We start from the raw sequence: 19951 nt of genomic DNA on the forward strand, positions 1-19951 counted from the left end.
CTGCCACTTCACAGTGCAAGAAAACACACATGTGTGTGTGTATACATATATAATATATATGTATGTTTGTTTTCTTGCACTGAGAAACACACACATATACACACACACATATACATATGTGTATATATGTATATATATATATGTGTGTGTGTGTGTTGCACTGAAACACACACACACACACACATCAAACTAGTCAGAGATCTTAACCACAGTCACACTGCGTTCCTAAAGTAGAGGGTTCAGCGCAACCTGACTTTGTTTTCTGCTGATTGGTGGAAATAAAGTCTGGCTTGAAGTGCAGAGGCTCATCTCTAACAAACATACAGGCGCGCGCGCGCGCGCGCACACACACACACACACACACACACACACACACATATGTATACATATACATACATACATACACACGTGTGTGTATGTATATGTATACGTGTGTGTGTGTGTGTGTCACACAGAAGTGGCAGAGGTTGTTCCCGCAAAGTTGTGCGCGCGCGCACAACTTTACGCCCACTTCTTACGTATTCAGAACGCCCCCGCCGCTCGCTCTCCCCGTTTCCCGCGCCGTCAGGTTTGGCGCGAAAAGTTTTCCCGGGCGGATGTTCCGGTGGGGCGTGGCCTCGGCCTCCGAGCGCTTCTGGTTGGCGGGCGCTGTCACGAGGGCGTCGCTAGTGGCGCGAATTCTCCCCTCTGTCCGAGCCGGAGAGAAAGAAAGAAAGAGAACTTGTCCGCCATGGATTTAGCCGCTGCGGGGGATGCTGGGCTGGCGGCGGCGGCCGCGCCGCTCAAGCAAATCCGCGACGAGGTGGCCGAGAAGTGCCAGAAGCTGTTCCAGGACTTCCTCGAAGCGTGAGTCGTAGGAGCTGCAGGGGGGGGAAACGGGGGGGGGGAGGGGAGCGAAGTTGGGCGCTTGGAGGTGGTCGTGCGCTGGGCTTTGCTGGACTAGGAGGCCTAGATAGCCACCCTCCACCTGGGAGCAAGTCCGGCGCTCATCCGCTCCTCGTAGCTTTTGCGCTTGTGCTTTCCCTTGGCGCGCGGGGGAGGGGGGGAGAGTGTATAGTATTTATCCCCTGACATCGTGCTTCTCCTAGCCCTAAGACGCTGTTGTTTTTGTTTTGTTTTGTTTGGGCAAGTGTGTTTGATTGCTGGGATTGCGCCTCATTCCCAAATGTCAACAGGTGTGCCCTATTTATTTGGGGGGGGGGGCGCAGTTGCCCGCCCTAAATCAATCAAACAAACAAACAAATAAAACTTAACTACATAAATCCTGGCCACGCCCATGGAGAGAGGGAAAAATATTTAACTCTGCTTTAGTTTTGTGCCGGTTTTAATTGTACGTGTTACTGTATTTATTTACTGCTGTAAGTCGCCTTGAGTTAGGGTTTTTTTTGGGGGGGGGAGGGACTAATAAGTTTAATAAACAAGGCTAGTAGTAGGGGTTTTCCTTTGCAGTATTCAGCATCTGCTGTTGTCTCTTCCTGAATAACCTTAACCTTTTGAAGTGCTGTAAAACACTTTTCAATAGCCCCACCTTGTCTTTGCTCAAATGTAAATCCGCTGCTGCACCTTAAACTCTTTTGAGGCTTACTTCTGAGGAAGCATACATAGGCTCACTCTGCATAGCTGCAATCCTATGCACACTGTCAATTATTTACTACATTTCTATTCGAGGACCTCAAGGTGTTACGCATGGTTCTGTTCCTGCCCCATATCTTCACAACAACCCAGTGGGGTTGGGTGTGCTGAGAGTCAGTGACTGGCCCAAGGTCACCTAAATGAGTTTAGTGGTTAAGTGGAGATTTGAACCCTAGTTTCTCAGGTCCTAGTCTAACACTAGGCACTAGGCACTAACCACTACACTATTACAAATCAGTAAAATCCAATAGAGCTAAATGATTCTTGCATCTGAGTAAACTTGCATAGGACTAAAAAGCTTATAAGGGGCTGTACTGTGGGACTCCTTGATAAAAGGCAGCTATTTTTTCCTCATTTTTTCACTGATTGCATCAACCCTCCTAACTGTAATCATTATTTCTTGTAATCTGATGACCACACCACTGGGGTCGGTGTATTTTTTTCTCATATTTAGATGCTTCCTTCCTTTTCATGTGGCATAATTAGTGAAATGACAGGGCTCTTCAGTATTCTGTGTGCAGTTTATACAAAATGAACATTTTTACTCTCAGCGATAGCTCAGCTTTTCATTAGGTGTTCAGTAGCAGCAGGGGTTCCCTCCTGTCAAGTGATGGTTTCTCATTATTAGCTTCTAAGCCTTTCTCTTCATAGTCTTAGCACAGAGTGTAGCATGTGCGGAGACTCACTATTTAGGAAACAATTCCTGCAAACTGTCCCTTAAAATATTGCTATTTTCAGATTTCAGAACAGTGATGGAGAAGTTAAATACTTGCGAGATGCAGAGGAATTGATTCGCCCAGAGAGAAACACGTTAATTGTGAGCTTTGAGGATCTGGAGCAGTTTAATCAGCAGCTTGCTACCACAATCCAAGAAGAGTTCTATAGGTAAGAAGGCTCCAGTAAACATGCTTTATTGAATAGTTGGCTCCATCACAACTATTTTACCCATCCTGGGTTTTATTAGAGGAGTTCTAAGTCAAGGCTGGGGAACCTGTGGACCTCTGGATGATGTTGGGCTCCAGCTCGTGCCCCATAGCCAGCATGGACTTTGGCTAGGGATGATGGAAGATGTAGTTCAAAAACATACGGATGGTCACAGGTGCCCCATTTCTGCTCTAAGTAACATTAAGAAAGAAGGGAATATGTTTTCACAGTTAAAGGTGCTTGTCATTCACAGCCCTCTGGTGGTGGTTTTTTAAAGTATAGTCAGGCATACTAAATAACGTTTGCAAAGTTGTTACTTGAACAAAAAGCCAAACAGATTTGTCAGACCACAGTTTTATATTTTTCACTTGTTTTAATATTACTGTATTTTACCAATGTACTTTTCAAGATACTTTACAGGATAGAAATTCATGATGTATGCTGCTACTTTGATCCAAAGGGTATAAAATAAAGATTTGCATCACTAAAACTTGTTTTTCTGTTTTAGAGTCTATCCTTTCTTGTGTCGAGCTGTAAAAACCTTTGCTAGAGACCATGGAAATGTTCCCCCCAATAAGGACTTCTATGTTGCTTTCCAGGACCTACCTACCAGACACAAGTAAGATACATTGATACTGTAAAGATGTAAGCATACAATTTAGTAAGGTAAATTCAAATAAGCTCCTTCTTTGTAGGATGTTATTTACAATTCAGGAGCATTCAAATGGCCTCCATTAACTTGTGAGTCATAGGCTACCCATGCCAATTATACCATCATTTCAGCTATCAGAATATACTGATAGCCAACATGGTTTATCAAGAAGAGTGATGCTGATGCACTCAACCATACTCCCATCAAATTTTTTCTTTTTTATACAGTTAAAAGAAAATGTGCAGGAGATTGCCATGTGGCTATGCTTCAGAAATATGGGGAGAAGTTTTTTTTCAGACTGATGATGTTTTGCATGAAGACATGGATAGCGATTTTGCAGATATGAGGCCTACTACCTGTGCTTTAGCCCCTTTCCCGTCCTAAGAAAAGTTGCCCAATAAGAACTAGCTGTGTGGGTTAGTGTTGTGGCAAATGCTTCTTTCCATTAAAGTATGAAACCCATTGAGTCTCAAGGCGGCATCTTAGCTCCAGGTTTCCCTTAATGAAATGGGCCTAGAAAATCAGTTTCAGCCTGATCATGAAATGACCTTGCTAGCCTTTGTAGGTGGTGACCTTTGCCAAAAATAAAATGGGGGAGTGTGTCCTGTTGATTCTGCTGGACCTTTATGTGGTGTTAGACACTGTCAACCATGGTGTCTTGTCTGTTTACAGTATTTCAACAAGGTATTTTTAAAAGTTACAGAGAACAAGATTGAAAGTCAGCAGTTCAGGTTCCTAAACTTCTAAAGGTTTGATTACGTCCTCTGCTTAAATGTCAGAGAAATCATCCCACCATATTCAGGTGGCTTGCACATAACTGCTGTGAGCAGAACAGGTACTTCTAAGTTCTTAGTTACAGAACAGTTTGTACTTGTCAGTTCTGGTTCTCTTTGGACAACAATGGACCATAATAGGCCATGCACTTGCTATCTGATTTTCCGAAATGTATTTTAAAACAGATGAGCTTTTGAATGTGACTTTGTTCTTTAAACAGAATTCGTGAAATGACATCAGCTCGAATTGGATCGCTAATGCGCATTAGCGGGCAAGTGGTCCGCACCCACCCGGTTCACCCAGAGCTCGTAAGCGGAACATTCCTGTGCCTGGATTGCCAGACAGTGATAAAAGATGTTGAGCAGCAGTTCAAGTACACACAACCCAACATCTGCAGAAACCCAGTTTGTGCCAATAGGAAACGGTTCCTTCTGGACACCAACAAATCCAGATTTGTTGACTTTCAAAAGGTAATTCAGCAATTGTCAGAATTTGCGCTGGGTTTGAAAACATGTTGTGATGTCAGGTTAGTCTTCTATACTTGACTGGTTCAGCTGTAAAGTTAAATAAACCATGGTTTGGCACCACATGAACTGTAAGTTCCTCCCTGCTTTCACGGGTTTGTGGCAAACCATTGTATGCCGTTTAGTCTAAATTGACAAACTAAAGTTTATGCTTGCCTTGGAATCCAGAATCAAAACATGGTTTAATGTCTTGGTTTGCAGGTCACAAATCTTAGTTTGCTGGTTTTGGACAAAATAGTAAACTATAGTGAAAGGATGGGAGTCTTGACATGCAGGAAGGAGAAGGAATTCAGGTGCCTGACAGTATAGACCTGTTGATGTAGGATTAAACAATGATTTAGCATTATGTCCTGTGTCTCTTAAGTGTAAACTTTTGCTCTTACTACAAGTGGCGAACATTTTGCACAGGAGATCCATTCCTGGCCCTTGTACACATCAGTGGAGCACGCACAAGTCCACTGTGCCCTGTTCCACTCCCGTCTTGCCTTTTTCTGGGTCCGACCTGTGCATCAGCAGTCACATGTCAGTCGGATGTACAGAAAACGGTCACCACCTGCACTTGAATAAAATGTAGCAATTTTTGTGTTTTGCCTGTGTGTAAGTGAAAATCCTTCAACTGAGGATACAGTGGATGCATCTTACAAAATGCATTCTAGCTTATGCCATATTAAATTAGTTTGTCTTTAAGGTGCCACAAGGCTGCATTGGTTTCGTTACAGCAGGATAACACAGCAGTCCCTCTGGAATATCTTATGGGCAGCTCTTGTAAATTACTGCCATTTGTCTTCCAGAATGCTGTATTCAGACCTGGAAGTTGTCTTGTCTTCATAATTGAAGTGAATAGAGTTCACTCATGTCATGCTACCACTGGAGGGAGGGGATGAAGTCAGATTTCCCCAGTAACTTCTCCCTGCAACTGCCTGCATAGCCAGAAAAGCTGCTTTAGCAGGGTGCAGGGCCCTCTACAATTAGCATGAGAGGTCAGGTACACACACACACACACACACACCTTGCACAAATGGAAGGGGCCTGGCCTTCCTTTCACAGGAGGTAAGCTCACAATCGAAACTAAAGTGTGCATATATTCAACCTATTAAGAATAATTTTCTGTAGTGAAATATGTATTGTATTATCAGGTGTTTTTCAGAACCCAAAGAGCAAGATGCACCTTGTAAATTTAGGAATCTGTCTCAGCTGCTGTAGAGATCAGCAATGGCGCTGAGAAGTGATCTCATTGTGCAGCCTATAGGGACCGCCTATCTCTAGATATTTTTTCACAATATTAGAAACATTCTTGACTTTACCATTTTGAACCACTTGTGTTTTGTTGCTGTACAGACCTGTCACATTTGTAAAGTGCTTTCCACTTGAGAAGAAGAAAGGTGTATCAACAAAAATCTGCTTTGAATGCGGGCTTTGACATTTGTCATTGATGGAAGACTAAGAGCTATATTTGACAGAATCTTTTGCTGCTGGTGTATTGCTTCTTTGGTGGTTGTCTTCTGTTGCTTTGATTGGTACTTGTCCAGTCTCTGTCCTAGAGGTTGTGGATTTGTGTCTCGTCTTCTCCACCTTCATGCTGTTGGACTGTAGGTCCCATAACCCCTGAGCATTTACTATGCTGACTGAGGCTTATGGGAGTCAGAGTCCCAACAACATCTGTAAGCCCACTGGTTCCTCACTCTCTTCTTACCCCATCTCAGTTTTTCCCACAGCCATCAGCATGGTAGAAACAACCTTGCACTTCTGACAGAGCTCCCTGTGAGATTTGCCCTTTGCCTACTGAGGGTGATCTAGACATTTAAGGGAACCTGCTTAATAGCTGTGCTGTTACTTTTGTTTTGATGCTCCATGATAGCTATCAGAAAGAGCCTGAAAATTAATCAGGTACTGTATTTGTAACCGTTACCAGGGCTCCTAGAAACTTGATGTTGGTAATTAGAAATTTCAAAAATTCTGGGTTCTTAAAAATGTGAGGCACTTCATTAGGAATGCAGCATCATTCCCCCCCCCCCCCCCCGGTAGTCTTCATGCTGGAAACATTTGGGTTCAGTTTTGTGACATTTTCAGGTAAACTAGTAATGATAAAATAACTTCCTGCCTCTTGACAGCTTGCTTTTCCTATCTCACCAGGTGCGTATTCAGGAGACACAAGCCGAGCTGCCCCGGGGAAGCATTCCTCGCAGTGTTGAGGTGATACTGCGGGCTGAAGCTGTGGAATCGGCCCAGGCTGGTGACAAGTGTGACTTCACAGGTTCCCTCATTGTTGTGCCTGATGTGTCCCAGCTGTCTACCCCAGGTTGGTTGACCCTGAGCAGAGCAGAGCAGAGCAGTGTGAGGGACTCCTTCCTTGTTAAGAAGGGGCATGTGTGGGACAACCTTCCTGAAACTCTGCAGCTTCTGTATACTTCAAGCAAAAGGCTAGGCTCAAATTATTTTCTCTGTGGTGGGAGCTTGTTTGGTGCAGGCTTTGCTATTACCACCTACATCCCAAAGTGAAGAGTTGTGCCTTTCTGCCTTTTTCAAATGTGTTATTATTATTATTATTATTATTTATTTATGTCCCGCACTCCCCAGCCAAAGCCGGACTCAGAGTGGCTAACAGTAAAAATAGCACAGTTTGCATAAAATCACAGTCAATTGAAATACATTCTAAAATCAGTTCAGAATCAAATTAATGGCAACCATTGGTCTAGAGTTCTATGAAGATTACAGAAGGAGAGAGGGGGTCAGACTGTGCCTTGGCCAAAGGCCACACAGAACAGCTCTGTCTTGCAGGCCCTGTGAAAAGATGTCAAGTCCACCAGATCGGGGCCACGACCGAAAAAACTCTGGCTCTGGTTGAGGCCAGCCTAACTTCCCTGTGGCCCGGGATCTCCAAGATGTTTTTATTTGAAGACCGTAAGGTCCTCTGTGGGACGTACCAGGAGAGGCGGTCCTGTAGGTACAAGGGTCCTAGGCCTTATAGGGCTTTAAAGGTTAAAACCAGCACCTTAAACCTGATCCTGTACTCCACCGGGAGCCAGTGCAGCTGGTATAGCACCAAGTGAATGTGATCCCTTGGCAAGGAGCCTCCATGAGGAGCCTCGCTGCGGCATTCTGCACCCGCTGGAGTTTCTGGGTCAGTCTCAAGGGCAGCCCCACATAGAATGTAGGCTGAAAATGACCACATGTTCCTGGAGCAGAACTTAAAAAAGGTCTTGCTCTTATAGGTGTCCGCGCAGAAACTGGCTCTCGTGTGAGTGGAAAAGAAGGCTACGAAACTGAAGGTGTCAGAGGACTTCGTGCACTTGGAGTCAGAGAGTTATCCTATAAATTGGTCTTTCTAGCATGTTACGTTGCACCAACGAACCCAAGGGTAAGCCTTACTCAGGAAGAGGAGCTTCCAGAATATTTTTCTTGAAGATATTAATGGTGGGATTTGGTTCTCTTGTCCCCAGGAAAAGTGAGCGCCTTCTGTGCCCTTTCAGTGTATCATTACGCCAAGCAATAGAGCAGCCTTTCTCAACCTGTGGGTCCCCAGATGTTGTTGAACTACAACTCCCATCACCCCTAGCTAGCAAGGCCAGAGCTCAGGGATGATGGGAGTTGTGCTCCAACAACATATGGGGACCCACAGGTTGAGAACCACTGCAATAGAGTAAACTGGTAGATTGGACACTTTTTAGATACTCTTATTCAAGAACTAGAACAGTGGAGCAAATTCTGGGCTAGAACCTTCTAACCTCATACGCTTGGGGGAGTATTCTCCCACCTGTAACCTGAAATATTTTATTGCATTCTGCTGCCACATGTTGAATGTTTAGATCCATCCCTAAGTGGTCTCATTTTGGAGATATTTAAATTGAAGTCCTCTTGTGACATACTTCCCACCTTTGCCTTAAGGCAGGGATAGGAAACCTGTGCCCATCCAGATGTTGCTTAATTACATTCCCCGTCACCCCTGAGCATTGGGCCATGCTGGTTGGGGCTGGTGGGGGTTAAGAGTTCAACAGCATTTGGAGCCCCCCAGCGTCCCCTTCCCTGACTTAAGACACAAGTTATTTTCTAGTCTCTCCAATATTTTTGCATTTTTATATATTTCCCCTCAACCCTCTTTGTTTTAGTTTGGTGGCAAAGAGCTGCGAGATGAAGAACAGACTGCAGAAAGCATTAAAAACCAGATGTCGGTAAAGGAGTGGGAGAAAGTATTTGAAATGAGCCAGGATAAAAACCTTTATCACAACCTTTGTACCAGCCTCTTTCCAACCATACATGGTAAGATCTAATTGTGGAGCCATAGTAATGTTTGCTATCGTTGACTAATTTTCTAGGTCAGCTGGAAGCTTTCAAATTAAATTCCTATTGTCTAATATGTATTCATGTCAATAAAAAATGTCTTTCTTTGTTTTATCCCTTCTGAACAGGGGGTATTAAAACAGTGAATTTTGTTTCCTGTATGTCATTTGTGGCATTGTACCCAAAGAGTAAGATAGGAATACAGCAATTGAGAGTTGCATGCAGTCATTTTAAGATTATTGCCTGTTTCCTGGCCGTTTTTGCAAATACATAATGCTGCTTTTCTGTGCATTCTTTTTTCATGGGACCATGGAAAGAAGAGCCCCTAGTTTTGTTTTACCTTCTAGTTCAAACCTTGCTGTGAGAACATGATCCTGTAATTGTGGGTTTTAATCTGTACAGATAACTTCTCTGGCTTTTAATCTGTACAGATAACTTCTCTGGCTTTTCCTTATTCAGTAACCTCTGTGCTCTAAAAGATGATTATAACCTTGGACTCTGATTTATAGACCGTTTAAGATAGCTTATTCCTATTGACTGCTGTGTTATCTTGGTAATCACTCTGTCTATCACAAATAAATTCGAACTGTAATATTTAAGTATGTTTCGCGATCACGTCCCTTGTTTGCATTTTAATGCCATATCGGGGAGAAATGACGAAGCAGCTATGATTTTGAGACTTTCCTGTGGCTATCCACCAGGCTTGTCAGAGATTTAACCAGTCCCTGAAGAAACTTGTTTGAATTTTGAATTACTGTCTGAAGCCAGCCCATAACAGCAACATAACATAACAGCAACTAGAATCCAAGCTTTTCTCCTGCGTTGTGTTCTTAGAATTGACTCTAAATGTGAGCATCCCCAAAACTAACTGTTAGTTATTGTGATGCAGGTAATGATGAAGTTAAGCGAGGGGTTTTACTCATGCTGTTTGGTGGCGTTCCTAAGACAACAGCAGAAAGCACTTCACTTCGTGGTGACATCAACGTTTGTATTGTTGGTGATCCGAGTACTGCCAAGAGTCAATTTCTAAAGTAAGTTTCTTGCGAACTAGCGTACGGTTAACTTGCATTGTCAATAGGTAGCTGGTTACAAGTACTTGTTCTTGTATGTTGTGTTCAGGAGATTTAGTCTTTGGTAAGAGGATATAGGATTGCTGCCTCTGTAAAACAGTGGCTTTATGCTGATTTCTGTGTTGGTCTTTTCTATCTCTTTACCAGTTATTCTGGTTTTGGATTGTAGTTGTATTTTGTTGTCTTTTAAATTTGTGATGCACCAAGAAGACATTGTTAATTGGGTTGTAGAGACTTTCAAAAATAAAAAAAAATGACTAGAATATATATATATATATATATGCTTTCGTAGATTTTCACGGGTACAGGAATGCAGGTTTTGGTGTCCTCGGGTGTCTTCCCGTGTAAAAGTTGGGGTGTCTAGGCGACGTTTCGACGAGGTCTCACTCGTCATCTTCAGGCTGGTGCTTTCGGCTTCTTGTTACTGGAACAGAGCAGGCCTGGGAACCTCCTCTCTGCCCAGAACATTGGAGGCTATACACCACACCTCCTCAACAGTATTTATAGGAACTCAAACACTGAGATCCTGCTCTGTTCCAGTAACAAGAAGCCGAAAGCACCAGCCTGAAGATGACGAGTGAGACCTCGTCGAAACGTCGCCTAGACACCCCAACTTTTACACGGGAAGACACCCGAGGACACCAAAACCTGCATATATATATATATATATACACATACACACACACACATATAATAATTCTTTATTGATTAAAAATTTACGTATCTATACAAACATGTGATATCTCTTTTCATATGAAAAAAAGAAAATTAGGTAGTAAACAGAAAATTTATAAAGTAATAAAAAAGGAAAAGGAAAAAATAAAGAAATTACAAAGATATGAAATAAAAAAAAATCAAAAGAAGAAAAGACAAGAGAAGACAACACTATTTACACAATAAAAGTGTTCATCGACACAATCCTTCCCATTCTTCTCATTATACTGTCATATAAACATTTTTCTAACACAGATTTGTGTTGTATAATATCATTTATTTCTGCTTTGTATATATTCCTCTAATCGTTTTCTTTACAAATATCGCTCAATTTCTGCTAATATGACTAGAATATATTAAAACGCCTAGGTGAAAAAGACTGCTCTTAACCCGGCACTGAAATGGTAACAGTTTTGATGCCAGGCAACCTCCTTGTGGGGAGAGTGCCCTCCATTATGACTGCTGAGAAAGCCCCCCACCCCACCCCCAGTAGATGCCCTCCATTCTCCTGATGGAACGAATACAGGGAGAAGGGCCTCTGCAGGAGATCTTAAACACTGAGCAGGGTGCTGCTACTTTTTGGAACAAAAACTACTTTCTTGAAGTAATAAACATTGTAATTACTAAATAGGCTTGCTTTCCCCCCTTGCTCATGGCTATCGAATAATCAGCTAGGTAATTTAGAGCCCTGCAGCCTGCAAAACTTTAAAGCCAACTGTAGTGTTTGTGTCGCCCTTTCTGATGCAAATTGCTGAGTAGCCTGCCAATTTGAACCAACAGGCACGTGGAGGAGTTCAGCCCCCGAGCTGTCTACACCAGTGGAAAGGCCTCTAGCGCTGCTGGCTTAACGGCTGCTGTTGTGAAAGACGAAGAGTCCTATGAATTTGTCATTGAAGCTGGAGCTCTAATGTTGGCAGATAATGTAAGTTACCCAATGCATAGTATTTAGTAGCTCTGAAAGGAGGGAGCCCCTTTTGTTTTCAAGTGCGGAAGTACAGTTGTTGAATCTGCACTCTCTTTTAGGGAGTCTGTTGCATTGATGAATTTGACAAAATGGATATAAGGGATCAAGTTGCCATTCACGAAGCTATGGAGCAACAGACTATATCCATTACTAAAGCAGGAGTGAAGGTAAGTGGCTGTGTGTTGCTTGAACTTTGTGTATCCTTTGCTCAGATGGTATTGGGAGAGAGATTTCTTTGCTTCTCCAGTGACCTTTCAGCCAGATCTTCTTTCCATCCTTCCCATTTTCTGTCAAATAGTTTCATTCCATTAGAAGACCTAAGGAACTTTTCTTACAACTGAATCCTTCTAGAAGAGGGTGGCAGTCTGTAGTCCATATCCAGAACAGGATATCTTCCTCTTCCACAACCCTACGTCAAAATTAAGCCTGGCAGCAGCAGCAGCAGCAGTATTGCTGCTTACCTGGACCAGTGCAGGGGCCCAGAGGATGGTAGGAAGTTAGTGGCTATGAGAGTCCTGCAGTAGTCCCAACCTCATGGTTTTTCTGCGCCACCTCATCCAGGAAAGCAGCAGAAGCACTACATCTGCACAACACCCAACTTTCCATGCTGGTCACTCCTGCTAAACATTTCTTCCAGAAATCTGTCCCACTGTGAAAAACTGGATAATTGGGCTATAATCCTTTGCAGGCTTTTGGGGGGAGCAAGCTCCATTCAACCCAGTAGGACATGATTCTAAGCAAGAAAGTTAACAATTGGGCTGCAATATACATCAAGTTAGGGACGCGGGTGGCGCTGTGGGTTAAACCACAGAGCCTAGGACTTGCCGATCAGAAGGTCGGCGGTTCGAATCCCCATGACGGGGTGAGCTCCCGTTGCTCGGTCCCTGCTCCTGTCAACCTAGCAGTTTGAAAGCACATCAAAGTGCAAGTAGATAAATAGGTACCGCTCTGGTGGGAAGGTAAACGGCGTTTCTGTGTGCTGCTTTGGTTTGCCATAAGCAGCTTAGTCATGCTGGCCACATGACCCCGAAGATATACGCCGGCTCCCTTGGCCAATAAAGCGAGATGAGCACCGCAACCCCAGAGTCGGTCACGACTGGACCTAATGGTCAGGGGTCCCTTTACCTTTACTTTATACATCAAGTTACGTGTCCATAATTTCATGAAATTATTGGCTTAAGCATCTGATAATTAGGGGCATGTTGATGGCCTTAAACAGCAGTAGAATGTATTCTTTTTAAAAAGCCTATCCACATATACAATGAAGAAAGAAGCCTGCAATGAAATATGCTGATTCTCGCCTTTGTTATAAATGTTGCAGGGAAAATATAATAAATGCTTTACTGTCTTACACAGTGTTCCTGGAAATCATTTTCCTGTTGATGTATTTTGGTAGGGTGGAGGATATATTTTTACATGATTGATCAAACTGGCGCCCAGGCACCATTGAAACTGCTATGTTTTCTTCCCCAACACTTTTTCTTTATGTAATTTGTTAACTACACTGCTTAGGAAAAGCAAACAAACATGTTCTTGTTTTAACAGGCTACTCTGAATGCCAGGACCTCTATTTTGGCTGCAGCTAACCCAGTTGGTGGGCGTTATGATAGAGCAAAGTCTCTGAAACAGAACATAAACCTATCAGCCCCAATCATGTCTCGATTTGATCTGTTCTTTATTCTTGTGGATGAATGCAATGAGGTAATGTGTAACCTACATACTGTATATTATGCATTTTAGATTCATAAATATCTATGAATATCTATGTCTATGAATTCTCTTTTTTTGCCCATTCATACTCTTCCCATTGCTGCATTTTAATCCCTTCCATTGCCATATGTGTGTCTTTGCTTCCCCCACAACCACTGCTACATTTCTGTCTTAGTCTGCCCATTGCTTACACAGTGGCACATATGGGGTGGGAGTGGCGTAACCTGAACATCTTACAACAATGTGGCAGATGCAATTTCATCTTGGAATCCAAGACATTAACTCATGGGTAGGCAATGTAAGGCCCGGGGGCTGGATCCACCCATCTTCTCAATCTGGCCCTCGGACGGTCCGGGAATCAGCATGTTTCTATATGAGTAGAATGTGTGCTTTTATTTAAAATGCATCTCTGGGTTATTTGTGGGGCCTGCCTGGTGTTTTTACATGAGTAGAATGTGTGCTTTTATTTAAAATGCATCTCTGGGTTATTTGTGGGGCATAGGAATTTGTTCATATTTCCCCCCCAAAAATATAGTCCGGCCTACCACATGGTCTGAGGGACGGTGGACCGGCTGAAAATGTTGCTGACCCCTGCATTAACCCAATAACAGAGTTAGCTGCATGGACACCCATGCCGTGCATGGGGGGGGGCACTATGGCATCAGCAGCGGAGCAGGCAATCCCCTGCACACTGCAGCGTCGGGCAAGCGATCCCCTGAGTGCTTTGGCGGCAGGGCGGGCAATCCCCCCTGTGTGTGATGATATGCCTTTTTGTCACACACCCCTCAGGAATGACATCCAGGGCGAGCAACCCCCACCACACACACCCCTTTCCTACGCCCCTGCATCAACCTCAAGGAAGTTGTGGAAGGAAAGTTCCCCATCTCTCTTGTGTCCACCTGACTAAAAATCCTCTTTAGAGTGTTGGGGGGCATTATTGAATAATGTAGGATGATGTGCAGGAGATTGCTGGAGGAAGGGAGAAACATCCCAGTGTATTTTTGTATATTCTCTCCTCTCACACAAAAACACACCTCAGGGTAGCAGGCAGGTAGTGGGGGCACTGGTGGCTGTGATGCAGGAGAGGGAAAACTTTCCTTCTATGAACTCTCTTAGGATCCAAGCTGATGGAATTATTTGGAAGCTTGTGCATAATAGAATATTTAGTCCTTTTAAAAAGTGTGTAAAACAGATTGCTTCTACAACAGATGGTAGATTTTTTAAAAAAAAATAATAATCCTGTTTTAGTGTTCTCTTTTTACCTCTAAAGACCCAAATGAACTCACTGACTGGACTAATTTGGTATCTATTCATGTATTGGACAGCTCAGTTTCATTTGAGCTGCTTGCATTACCTAAACAACCATTGAGATATCCTCAAACGTTTTGGAAGTTGTTGGGTGCATCGTTGTTATTCTGTTGTTTTGTTAATGATTAGTTATAACTTTAGCTCACGTATTCTGACCAAAACCTACCCCCTTCAGGTTACAGATTATGCCATTGCAAGACGCATTGTGGATCTTCATTCTAGGATAGACGAATCGATTGATCGCCTGTATTCACTAGATGACATCCGAAGGTATCTTCTCTTTGCCAGGCAGTTTAAACCCAAGGTAATGAGACAGACTTCAGCATTAGGTTGGGATAGCTCAGTCAATAGAGCATGAGACTCTTAATCTCAGGGTCATGGGGATTAGACTCAATGACTCTTGTGGTCCCTTCCAAGAGATCTGTGATTCCAGAGAGTTTGAGCACAGCATGGCGTGAGAAACCTGAAATGATACCGAATGTATAGTGGTTACTTTGACTTCGACATAGATGTTGCTAATGCTCAGGCTCACGTATGAGCATGCCTGGTTAATTAGGATGTAGTGTAACTGGTATCTACTTCTGTGGCAGCGATTTGGAGCCAGTTGGGTTTGCCTAAAGTTTAGTGTGTCTGTTGTTTGATGCAGCAAGAAGTGTTCAGGTGAGCCATTGTGGTGAAGTGGTTTGAGTGCTGGGCAAGAGAGGCCAGAGTAGGAATCCCCACTCAGCCATGAAGCTCACAGGGTGACCTTGGGCCAGTCACTCACAGGGTTGCTGTGAAGATAAAAAGGGGATAAAAAGGGGATGGGGAACAGATTATGCATGCCACCTTGAGCCCCTTGGAGGAGAGATGGCATAAATACAATAAATAAATAATTTGGTACTGTATTTTTGTGCCGCTTTTGTCAATGACAGTAGACAGGCACGTTTTAATTACGCAATAATTTTTTTTAGACTGATTCTTTCTTGTTGTTCATTGCAAATAAATGTCGAATCCATATCCAGCTGTTGATCTAGTTTGTAATGGAAGTTTGACTCTCCCGCCCCAATGAATATATGAAGTTTATAAATGGGAAGTGGTGCACAGTTTCACATTTTCCATTCATTTCCACATTTTCCCTTCATTCGTTCTCCAATAGATTTCTAAGGAGTCGGAGGATTTTATAGTTGAACAATATAAGCGCCTTCGCCAGAGGGATGGTTCCGGCATTACAAAATCGTCATGGAGAATCACAGTGCGGCAGCTGGAAAGCATGATTCGGCTGTCGGAAGCAATGGCACGGATGCATTGCTGCGACGAGGTAGCTAAACTTAATGGGGCAGCATGGAGCAGGACAGAGCTTTGACCAATGCAGCTGTTCTTAACATTTTTGTTCTGTTTAAACATATAGCTAAAAATGCCCATGGTTCATTCTCATCATTTTAAGCATACATTTTGGGATTACTGTCGCTTGAAATGAAAACCTTTTATATGAATGTTACATGTTCAGTTTGTAAATAGTCCAGTGCTAGCTTATGTTTCTACATAGGGGTGGAAATGCTTATCCCTCAGAAGTTTTTAGCTGAAATTTTAGACCAGCTGCAAGTTTTTGTGTGGCCCACAAGCCTTCAGTCTTTAAGAGAGAGAAAGAGAGTTAAGTAAAATACAACAACTTTATGAACTGTATCTTTAGCTTTCTTCATTTATAGAAGTTGGTGGTGTCTGGCATTTGACTGTGAATCCAGTGTTGGTGGAGCCTTCCTCCTTGGCACAGGGAAGGGGGATAAGTTGGAAAGTACTCTTGTCGCTTCTATGGCCAAGAGATGTTTTGGAGCCCATCAATTGTATTGTGTGTAAATTGTTCCACGTGTATATTTTGCTGTACATGGCCTTGGATTTTTTTTATATACAAGTTCATGGCATGTAATTTTTTTTATAAATAAATAATGTGTGTTTGGACAGGTATTTCTTTATTCATCTTGACTCTTCTTAAACATTTGTAAAGGTCCATCCAAAACATGTGAAGGAAGCCTTCAGGTTATTGAACAAATCCATCATCAGAGTTGAAACTCCAGATATCAATTTAGACCAAGATGAAGAACAAGCCATTGATGAGCCTGAGGCCCAGGATGGAGTTCAGAGTGAGTAATTTGCTGATGAACTATAGACTATATCAGACTTCCACAACCTGTGATGCCCTCTAGAATGTTTTATAATACAGCTCCTATTGTCACTGGTCATTGGTCATGCCGGCTGGGGCTGTTGGAAGCTGTGATCCAGAACATTCAGAAGGCACCAGGTTGGGGAACACCTGACAAATGTTTTTACCTGATAGCCTCATTGAAAGCTGTTATGATAAAGGTGGCAAAATAAATCTCTTAATAATAAAATAATTCTTGGAACTTGTTTGTTTCTGGGTCCAGTTCAGGTTCTAGTTTTGTCCTTTGAAGCCTTGCACAGCCTAGGGTTCTGCCTATCTGAAGGATATATACACACACACACATATATATATATAAAATACACAGACACACACACACACACACACACAAATATATATATATATATATATTCTCCAGTACTCCTCTTGAAGCATAGTTAAAAACAAGCTATGGTTTAGCGTGTAGAAAACCAAAGTTTCTTCCTGGCTTTATTGCTCATGGTTTGTTTTGAAGGAGAAAAACTAAACGCCCAGGTTCAGACTTCATGACAAGTCAGGCTCTGGCTTGTTTTCTTGGCGGTGCAGCAGCAACAGGAGGCAGAGTGGAGCAGAGCATCTTTTAGCAGTGTGTGCTACCACGCTGTGCATTTGCTTTAAGCCAGTAGGTTTAAGATCTCAAGTGGAACCTTTTTAGTGGTGGAGCTCTTGCTTGGCATTCCCTGCTTGGCATCTTCTCAACAAGTATTTAGTCCACCAAAAAGCTTTTAAATGAATTGGATTTTTATTTGAAACCTGTTTTGCTTTTTATATGTGGTGGACTTAGTGTGGACTACTAAGAGAACCCAATTTGGACCCAATATATAAGCTTTAACCACAATCATGTAATCTGTTACCAAGGAGTAACTCCCATTGAAGTCAGTAGGGCTTAACTCTGAGTAGATATGTGTCTTATGGAGCTGTAAATCAGTCAATAATGTGCATTGGTCTAATCAAGATAATAGACATTGTATCGTTCATATTTATTGTTTTGAAAATAAGAACTATGCTCTGAAATCTTTATGGCTACAGAACTGAAAATGATAAGGTATCTGTTTGGAAGACTCCATAGAATCTCAGCTACCTAGAATATATAGATAACATCATTTGATATGATAAGAGAAATGCAAGTGCTACACTTTCAAAATGTTTGTTCTGGGTAGAGGGGGAAAACAGGCAATTAAGTCATTCATGATGTGCTTCTATTGCTGCCTCTGTCCCCACCTTGGCATAATGTGAACAAAAACTTTCTGTGCTCAGGAGATGGAGACACTGCAGTCGTTAATGGCTTGGTGAATGGCATCAATGGACATGCAGATGATCTGAGCAAGGATGTGGCACCAAAGGCTTCCCTAAGGCTTAGTTTCCCTGAATATCGCAGAATCTCAAACCTCATTGTAATGCATCTGAGAAAATCGGAAGAAGGTAAGAAATCGTTGTCTTGGTGCGTGCGGAATTAAGTACATGCTTAGTAATCACATTTCATGTTCTTTGAAATCCAAGTGCAAGCCACTGGGAAGGTCTCAGATTTGGAGCGTGTGGGGTTATGTGGTTTAAGCCATCCCACCCCAGCTACAGTCCCCATGAAATCATCTCCTCCCACCCTCCGACTTACCATTACAAGATGATTTCCTCCTAATGCTAACTGTAGCAAGAGTTGGGGGAGGAAGTAGGGTTGTGGACAGCCTGCCAAATTTGATTTGGGGCTCAATTCAGCAATTTGGATCAGCAAGTTCTGCTCTCCCCCCCCTCCCCCCGAAAAAATATAAATCCTGGATTGGAAGGTCTTAGCTGTAAATAATAAACAAAGTCCAGCTCCCCTTCTATCCTGCCAGCAAGCGTTTTCCTTATATGGTGTCTTGACTTCCTGAATCATTTTTGAGGCAGTCAGTCTGGGATTTCAGAGTGTTTTATCATCATCATCATCATCATCTTGCTTTCTTTCCTTCCTGCAGAAGATGATGACACCTCCTTAAAAAAGAGTGAACTTATCAACTGGTATTTAAAGGAAATTGAATCAGAAATAGATTCTGAAGAAGAACTGATAAATAAGAAGATGATAATAGAAAAAGTGATCCACCGTCTTACACACTATGTACGTACACCTATACCTGAAATTGTAAGGTTTTTTTGAAGTAAAAATCCTGCTTTAAATTCCTTGAAGGATGTGATGATAAAAATAATGTGGTCTTTGATTAGCTCAGTGCCCCATCCTATATGCATGTTTACCTTGTGACACATGGCACTGTGTTAAATCCGTCTTGCTTCCAAGCAAGTATATATAGAATTGCATGTCCTGTTGTGTTTAGTGGAGCTTAGTTCCAGGTAGGTGTGCATATGATTGTAATCTAAGGTTGCAATACTGCACATACTTGGATGCGAGTTCACTGAATCAGAAGTACATTCTTCCAAGTAGATATGCAGAAGAATGCACTTGATGGGCTGTTGGTGGTAGCCTTTAATTCTGGCGCACATAAGTTTTGTGAGAAATGGAGATGAAGAGGGCATGATACTAATTGCTGAATTGGAAGTACAGTGGTACCACTGGTTACATACTTAATTCATTCTGGAGGTCCGTTCTTAACCTGAAACTGTTCTTAAGCTGAAGCACCACTTTGGCTAATGGCATTTTCATTTGAAGTAAGTATGCTTGTGACTGGGGTGCCTTACAATGTGTGACCTAGGACTCTTCAGAACATGGCCTGACTGAGGCTCTCTGTATTTCAGGACCACATTCTAATTGAGCTCACACAGACAGGGCTGAAAGATTCCGTGGAAGGACAGAGCATGGATGAAGAAGACCCTTACCTTGTAGTTAATCCTAACTACTTGTTGGAAGACTAGGGATTATGAAACAATTCTACAGTCACAACATATCCATTCCCTATTGGAGACCAGCACTCAACTGGCTAATTTTATATCTTATCTATCACTGTTGTACATAGTTGGATACCCAAAAAAAGCTTTGTCACATAATTCACCCATCTTCTCTTTTTAATTCTCTTTTATTAAGGGAAAAGCTGCTCCATTCCTTTCCAGAAAAAGGGCCCTGCAACCTAACAGGGCAGCTGTTTAGAACAAAACTTCCATATCCTCAGCTCCTTTTATGCTTTTTACATACTTTTTTTCTGCATCTCTGTAGCATAATCTTATGTTGTAGGTCCCCTTGACTCCTATCTTAATTTGTGAAAAATAAAGTATTCCTTATATTACAAAATGATTTCTTTT

At 42.5% G+C, this 19951-nt stretch overlaps 1 protein-coding gene across 1 annotated transcript; it reads left to right on the forward strand.

Annotated features, from left to right (window-relative positions):
- Positions 1 to 610: 610 nt before the first annotated feature.
- Positions 611 to 19940, forward strand: MCM6 (minichromosome maintenance complex component 6). The gene is made up of 17 exons (XM_083408026.1): positions 611 to 846; positions 2371 to 2517; positions 3065 to 3175; positions 4203 to 4452; positions 6640 to 6805; positions 7719 to 7864; positions 8613 to 8763; positions 9674 to 9815; positions 11349 to 11490; positions 11592 to 11699; positions 13078 to 13233; positions 14726 to 14854; positions 15689 to 15850; positions 16535 to 16670; positions 17984 to 18148; positions 18679 to 18818; positions 19451 to 19940. The coding sequence occupies exons 1-17, from the start codon at positions 731 to 733 to the stop codon at positions 19565 to 19567; spliced, it is 2484 nt and encodes an 827-aa protein (XP_083264152.1). The 5' UTR covers positions 611 to 730; the 3' UTR covers positions 19568 to 19940.
- Positions 19941 to 19951: the final 11 nt, after the last annotated feature.

The sequence above is a fragment of the Podarcis tiliguerta genome, assembly GCF_965153285.1.
Source record: "Podarcis tiliguerta genome assembly, chromosome: 1".
Taxonomy (NCBI): domain Eukaryota; kingdom Metazoa; phylum Chordata; class Lepidosauria; order Squamata; family Lacertidae; genus Podarcis; species Podarcis tiliguerta.

Coding starts and splice junctions, on each gene's coding strand:
- MCM6 (XM_083408026.1), top strand. CDS start 731: ATGGATTTAGCCGCTGCGGGGGATGCTGGGCTGGCGGCGGCGGCCGCG. Junction 14,855..15,688: donor CCAGGCAGTTTAAACCCAAG/GTAATGAGACAG, acceptor GTTCTCCAATAG/ATTTCTAAGGAGTCGGAGGA. Junction 18,149..18,678: donor TCTGAGAAAATCGGAAGAAG/GTAAGAAATCGT, acceptor TCCTTCCTGCAG/AAGATGATGACACCTCCTTA.